The sequence below is a fragment of the Oncorhynchus mykiss genome, chromosome 2 (assembly GCF_013265735.2).
Source record: "Oncorhynchus mykiss isolate Arlee chromosome 2, USDA_OmykA_1.1, whole genome shotgun sequence".
Lineage (NCBI taxonomy): Eukaryota > Metazoa > Chordata > Actinopteri > Salmoniformes > Salmonidae > Oncorhynchus > Oncorhynchus mykiss.
The window spans coordinates 23,374,022-23,380,283 of record NC_048566.1 but is presented as its reverse complement, the minus strand read 5'-3'; the positions used below and the strand labels follow the sequence as shown (position 1 = coordinate 23,380,283).

General features: G+C 40.6%; 1 protein-coding gene across 2 annotated transcripts; it reads left to right on the top strand.

The window, feature by feature from the left end:
- The first annotated feature begins 515 nt into the window (after positions 1-515).
- igflr1 (IGF-like family receptor 1) lies at positions 516-5,405 on the top strand. Of its 2 annotated transcripts, none has more exons than XM_021625005.2 (7): positions 516-1,041; positions 1,279-1,347; positions 1,469-1,508; positions 1,766-1,883; positions 2,055-2,156; positions 2,335-2,499; positions 3,401-5,405. In XM_021625005.2, exons 1-7 carry the CDS (start codon positions 998-1,000, stop codon positions 3,721-3,723), a joined length of 861 nt encoding a protein of 286 aa, XP_021480680.2. In that variant the 5' UTR covers positions 516-997; the 3' UTR covers positions 3,724-5,405. The 2 variants fall into 2 exon arrangements, with proteins under 2 accessions (XP_021480680.2, XP_021480673.2); XM_021624998.2 differs by having other exon boundaries at positions 520-1,041; positions 1,155-1,347.
- The last annotated feature ends 857 nt before the right edge of the window (positions 5,406-6,262 follow it).

Here is a 6,262-nt window from a genome sequence, read left to right as displayed (position 1 = left end):
GAATAAGGCTGTAACCTAACAAATGTGAAAAAAGTCCAGGGGTCTGAATACTTTCCAAATACACTGTATTAGTGGTGTACCTATTGAGTTAAGACAATCAGAAGTAACACTGCCAAATGGGCACTTTCCTACATATGCATGCATCCTGCAGAGAGACCATCAGGACCATATTTTCGCCACACTCCCCTCCCCTTCTTCTTGATGCAACATTTTACATTATACTCAAGACACATTATGTTCACACATGTTTTAGACTCTTTTCACTGACAGCTGCAACTCAATCAGCTAGACCTACTGCCACCCATGCACTACCCAAATCGAGGCTTCCTAAACACATTTCCGATTTGAAACAATCCACAGCAACAAAAAATAAGCTAATGATGTCATGCTCTCCGGTTAAGTATTTTAAATTATTTCATTTAGACAGGAGTAATTATATATTTTTTTACGTAACATCAATTTACTTTAGTGCAATCCAGCATCATGTCAGTGCGCTGTGCACCCACCAACTTTCCTTTCAAATTTGCATGGGGCTGAAACCAGCGTTCAGTATATAACGAAGAGATGCTCATGTTTCCGCTCTAACATTATGAGTCTTTGTTCCAAAGGCGGGAAGGAAGGCAACAACAGTTTAAGTCTGTATTTTATTCGAATTGGGCGTCTCCGCGCTGAAACTATACCACCAGAGAAAACAGCCGATCGAGCGAAACACCTCCTACTTTATGTAGCCCTGATTCTGTCTGGCCAGAAGTAGTATGACATTTCGTCCAGACAGTCTAAAAATACTGAAACAAACAAACCAATTGTGCGCTGCCTTATGGGACTCCAGTCACGGCCGGTTGTGAACCAGGGTGTCTGTGGGGACGCCTCCAACACTGAGACGCAGTGCAGACCGCTGCGCCACTCGGGAGCCACAGGCTTCTCTTAACAAAATGGGCCACTATTCTGATAATTGCTCTGATGACTTGGATACATTTTGGGATGAGTCGAGAAATAAATGTGTGCCATGTCATCAACATCCACAGCATCCGATCCAACCAGGTGAGCTCGACATGCGGAAAAGATCATCTTTATTTGATGTTGATACGTTTTGATGTTTGTCTGTGCACAGCACACACTTGTAGTCTACAAACAAATATACATTTTTTGACCAGGGCACGAATTTAGTCCAAACTGTGGCATGCATGATGATGGGGGGAGGTCGGAAATACCATATCGGAAATGTGCGGCTCAGACCTTCAATAATGGGAGTTTCGTGAAATGCCAACCCTGTTCTAGCTGCCCCCCAACTCATCAAAAGCTGTCCGAATGCAACATCACGACAGACACGCAATGCTGCGGATCGAGGTGAGCGCAAATTCAGTCTGGGATAGCTTCAAACCTTGACAGGAAAAAAAAGGATGCCCATTGTTTTTCATCTGGTTCTGGATAGTTGAGTAACATGTTTAACTGTAAACCCTTTATCTAGGGACCAGACAGGCTGTCGGGAAGGAGTCCTGGGTACTACGGTGAGTTTAATCTATGATGATGAAGCTGATGATTCTAGTTAGTTAAGAGCATTTGCGTGGTAGACCTTGAAGTCCACTCTCAAACTTATCATGGCAGACAGTGACCCACATCAACAGACAGTGACCCAGGGAGGCCAGTAATTCACAAATGTTTTTAATTTTGGTCAATGACTTCCCAATAGGGAAAAGAGAAAACAAAACAAACGTATTAAATTAGGAATGACATAGTTAATATGTTGACTTCACGTCAATTTTAGACTCAACAGGTGCAACAGTCAACAATGTTAAAGGTCCAAATGTCAACATCAAATCCCACCACAGCCAAACACACTGATCAAACCATCAGACCACCAGACGTCAACCATAAGACTGCATGTAAGTTACAACCCAAACCACAAATATGATCAATAGTAGAAGTAATATTAGAAGGTACTGAGTTTGATAATACCAGTCCTTCAACATTCAAAAATATGACTAAACTGCTTTGTTAGGATACTGCTGAACATGTCTAACTGCTCATTGCCACGGTCCTCTGTGTTCTTTCAGGGATAGTGCTTACTGTCATCTTGGTTCTCGCTGTACTTGCATTTCTCTTATTCATCTATATTAAGAAGAGAAGGGGAAGATCAAGAGCCTTTTGCATCAGAGGTGAGCAGAATGATGAGCATTAGGCAGAATTTAAAAATGTCAACCTGTCAATGCATAACACAGAACATCTGGTTTGACATGTTTGCTTAAAACCGCTTTAACTCTTCTACTTACCTTACTCTGTGTAAAAAGCTATTTTTTTCCTGTCCTGTTTTTGAATGGGTGTGGTTTGACACAGGTAAGGAGAATAAGCCATGCTTCATGGTCAGCCTTAAAGACTGCCTCCCATCAGACAATATCCTGTACACCAACCAACAGTCATGGACTAGTAGAAGAACAGCAGCTGTCAATGAAGAGGTTGCTCTCCTACAGTCAGAGACAAGGAACCTAGAGGACATTTTGAGTGAGTTATCAAGTGCTATTACTGATGGTTCTATTACTAATAGAGCTACTACCAGTCTGTTATTCATTGGTATTACTAGTACCTCTACATCACTATTCTTCCATAAGTTTCCAAAAGGCTCTTGAGGTTTTAACACGGCACTCAAATTTCAGCTCAAATCTCCCATGACATTTGGGTGGTTCCATGAAATGGGTCCCTATTGTGTTTCTTTCATATTTTAAGTAGAAAATGTGCACCAATATTGAATTTGAAATGCCTGCAATATTAAATGAAGTGCCCTTTAATATAGACCACATGGATAATTAAATAAATCAGGTCTTTCATATGAATAAAGACTGAAAAGGCTTTCAACTATTCCTTTTAAAATAATTGTTTCAAAAGAAACATTAAACATCTAATAGTCAAATCATAGTGTAAAAGCAGGTGAGCTGGTTCTACTCTTTTTGTACATTTTCTGGTGTTTTGAGGTTGAAAACTGAGTGGGTTGAGCATAACAAGTCAACCCTGTTACTCAACAATTTACGTTGTGAAGCTTGCATTCAATTGCCCCTCCCTGTTACACATAAGCTTACATTCCCCCTGTCAAAGGGGATTCATAGCTGATTTAAGATGAAATCGTCATCCCTGTTACTTTATATGGCACTTAATATAGTAATTATTTTAATGAACCTCTTGATATGGGAAAACATGTTTTTTATTAAGGTGACTGTGGTGACTTCATGACAGAATGTTAAATGAGGTGAAATCAGGTTTTTCTCCTTCAAGTTACACTACCCAAAAGGGACTCATTTCGTGGAACAGCCCATTAGTTCATGATTTACGCATTTGGCTCTAGTTTGACACAAGTCAGCATTACAGACGCGTAACTCACCCTTAGTGATATTTCCCCTCGTCTCACCAGGTCCTAACCTCCAGTCTGCGCCACTGCAAACGGTTCTGGACAACCTGGATGTTCTAGAGGAGCTTGTGATCCTGCTGGACCCAGAGATCCCTGGGGTAAAGAACACCAGCCACCTAGCATCTCGCTGCTCCTTCCCCGCCACCTGGATTACCTACACCTACTCCATGAGGGACAGCAAGAGCCCCCTGAGGGCCGTGCTGGAGGGGGTCACCACCAAGCACCCAGACTGGACTGTAGGACAATTGGCCAGGCTGCTGAGAGAGATGGACCGGAACGACGCAGTGGTGGTGCTCACCAAACTCACCTTGTTTAAGGTTGTCTAGTCTGGGTGTGTTTTGTGTTGGGTCCGGAAAAGATGGCTCCATCCAGATACAATCACAAGTCTCTACCACCTGCAAAGGCACTGAGATATAACAGGAGGGCCAGTAGGAGGCATGCTTTCCTTGGGGACCCCAAAGTCCCAAGGCAGTGATTGGGAACACTGTTCTTTTGCATTACGGTTCAAATAAGATATTTAACTGTGATAACATGGCACTTATTACTTAAAGCAGGGATGTTAACCCCGGTGTCCTGAAAAAGAGGAGCCGCACACTCTAGTAGCTCAGATGCAATAATGTAATAACCTAATAACCAACGTTTCGACAGACAAGCTGTCTTCATCAAGGTATAATGACAAACACGGTGGGGTGACTAGTTTATATAGTGTCAAAGGACACACACGTGTCTGTAATCATGACCGGGTGTGGCTTGATATCGTTGGTTCATTTTCAGATATATATAGAACATACAAAAACATGAATCATAGATACAATTTTGCTACATCGGCCTACAAACCTATACAATGAATAGTAAAATCACAAAAATGGCTTCAGATCAAAGTCCAGGCAGCCTCTCGTTTTAACAATAAATTGTCGAGGTCCCCCCCACCCCCCTCTCCTAGTGAGGGTGACGTGTTCGATGCCGATATAACGTGAGTACGAAATCGGGTGGTTCACTTCCAAAAAGTGTGCCGCAACTGGGTATGTTGAGTTTTTGCACCTAATGGTGCTGTGATGCTCTGAGATCCGTAGTTTTAATTCGTGCTTCATTTTACCACTAGGACAAGTTATAAGATAAACAACACGTTTGATTGGGATCCGTTTCCCTGGTTGGGGCTTTTTTATTTTTATTTAACTAGGCAAGTCAGTTAAGAACAAATTCTTATTTTCAATGACGGCCTAGGAACAGGTTACCTGCCTGTTCAGGGTCAGAACGACAGATTTGTACCTTGTCAGCTCGGGGGTTTGAATTTCAATAGCTCCTTGGTCATGTGACTTCAAACAAGGTTCAGAATGTCCACTCAGTGTCCCTACACATTGCACAACCTTTAGTTTGTCCATTTTAATCTTACATGGTTTTACATGAATTTATAAAAATGTAGAATTTCAATAGCTCCTTGGTCATGTGACCTAATGTCCGCTGACTACCCTTCTATATTGCACACTCTTGTTTGTGTACTGTAAAATCACGTGGTGTAACATACCTTTTTCATAATTTCACATTTGCAATAGCTCCTTGGTCATGTCAATTACACACCTAAGAAGCATGCAGTAGATATACACCCATATTGCATAACCTCTAGTCGTGTATCTTCTATATTGTTGTACATTATTATTAGTTTGACAATTAGGGGGTTCAGTCCAGTGTTTACCCTTTTCTTTAATGTTTATCTACAATAGTTGGTCGTTCTAAGTACTTATTTTCCCTGTTTTTTATTTTTCCTATTGTGTATTTGGTACACAATAGGAGAGAGACAGATAATATCTCCTTTCGTCGTTAATATCAACCATAAAGGAAAGGGGCAAAGTACGAGAGTCATGCTATTAATTGTCCAAAGCAGGGATGGAGCGGGAGCTAGTGAGGTAAGCTGCAGTGGGTTTGCTGGTCAATACATATACTGAACATGTAACCACAGTATTGGTGGCCAGTAAATCAATTAATAAAAATGTTATACTGACAAATTAAACAACTTGTAGACCTTTAATCTTTTCCAACATGTCAACAGACACTTAACTTCAATTAAGTATGAAACATTTCACCATTTCACCAACAAAGACTTACTTCCAGTTTGTGTTCTTTACTATGTTGAACTCTGTCATCATTCCTAGGCACAGCGCATGGAACCACCGTTGGCATGCAAAATATTAAATCAAAACAAAACAAAGTGTAACACGTTATAAATAATATAAAATATCAATGCAATATGACAAATTAGCCGTCCATTGTGTTATATCATAAATTGTCTTACATGCCGTCACTGTTGTCAAAAGATTATAAACATGTTAAATTAAGTTACTAACCCAGTCAGTCTTTGGGCCACATCCAGGTTCTTTATCAGTGGCACACATGAAGCAGTTGTTGGCTTTGTTGAACTCTGAAATCAGAGTCATGAACTGAACATATGGCTTTCCCACACTACTACATAAAAATAAAGAATTTACATTTACTTTGAATTAAATGTCATTACATACCAGACATTTTTAGTATATCCTCAGCCATTTCTTTTCACAGTTGCTCCATGTGTTTTTGAAGGTTCCATATTAATTTGGGAAGGGATGTTGGGGAAGTTCTGTGCAACTTCCTTGGCCATCTTCACCAAAAAAGAACAGCTAACCATTCATTATTGAAAATATAACTATCAAACCTGCATTATAAAGACCCCACAGCTGAAGGTGTCCTGCTGCGTGGTGAGTTATTTCCCCTCCTTTACACTTTATGTCCGCCCAGTCATGCTTTCCATGGCAGGATCTTCTCATTTTGAATTATTCCCTTTTTGTAATGTAAAAATAATGGAATTCTGATTAGCAATAGGCAAATGAATAC

What these genes read in the sequence shown, in the direction of transcription:
- igflr1 (XM_021624998.2), top strand. Translation starts at nt 933, where the DNA reads ATGGGCCACTATTCTGATAATTGCTCTGATGACTTGGATACATTTTGG. An exon ending in ACAGCATCCGATCCAACCAG is followed by an intron (nt 1,042 to 1,154) that starts GTGAGCTCGACA and finishes TTTTTTGACCAG; the next exon opens with GGCACGAATTTAGTCCAAAC. An exon ending in AAGAGCCTTTTGCATCAGAG is followed by an intron (nt 2,157 to 2,334) that starts GTGAGCAGAATG and finishes GGTTTGACACAG; the next exon opens with GTAAGGAGAATAAGCCATGC.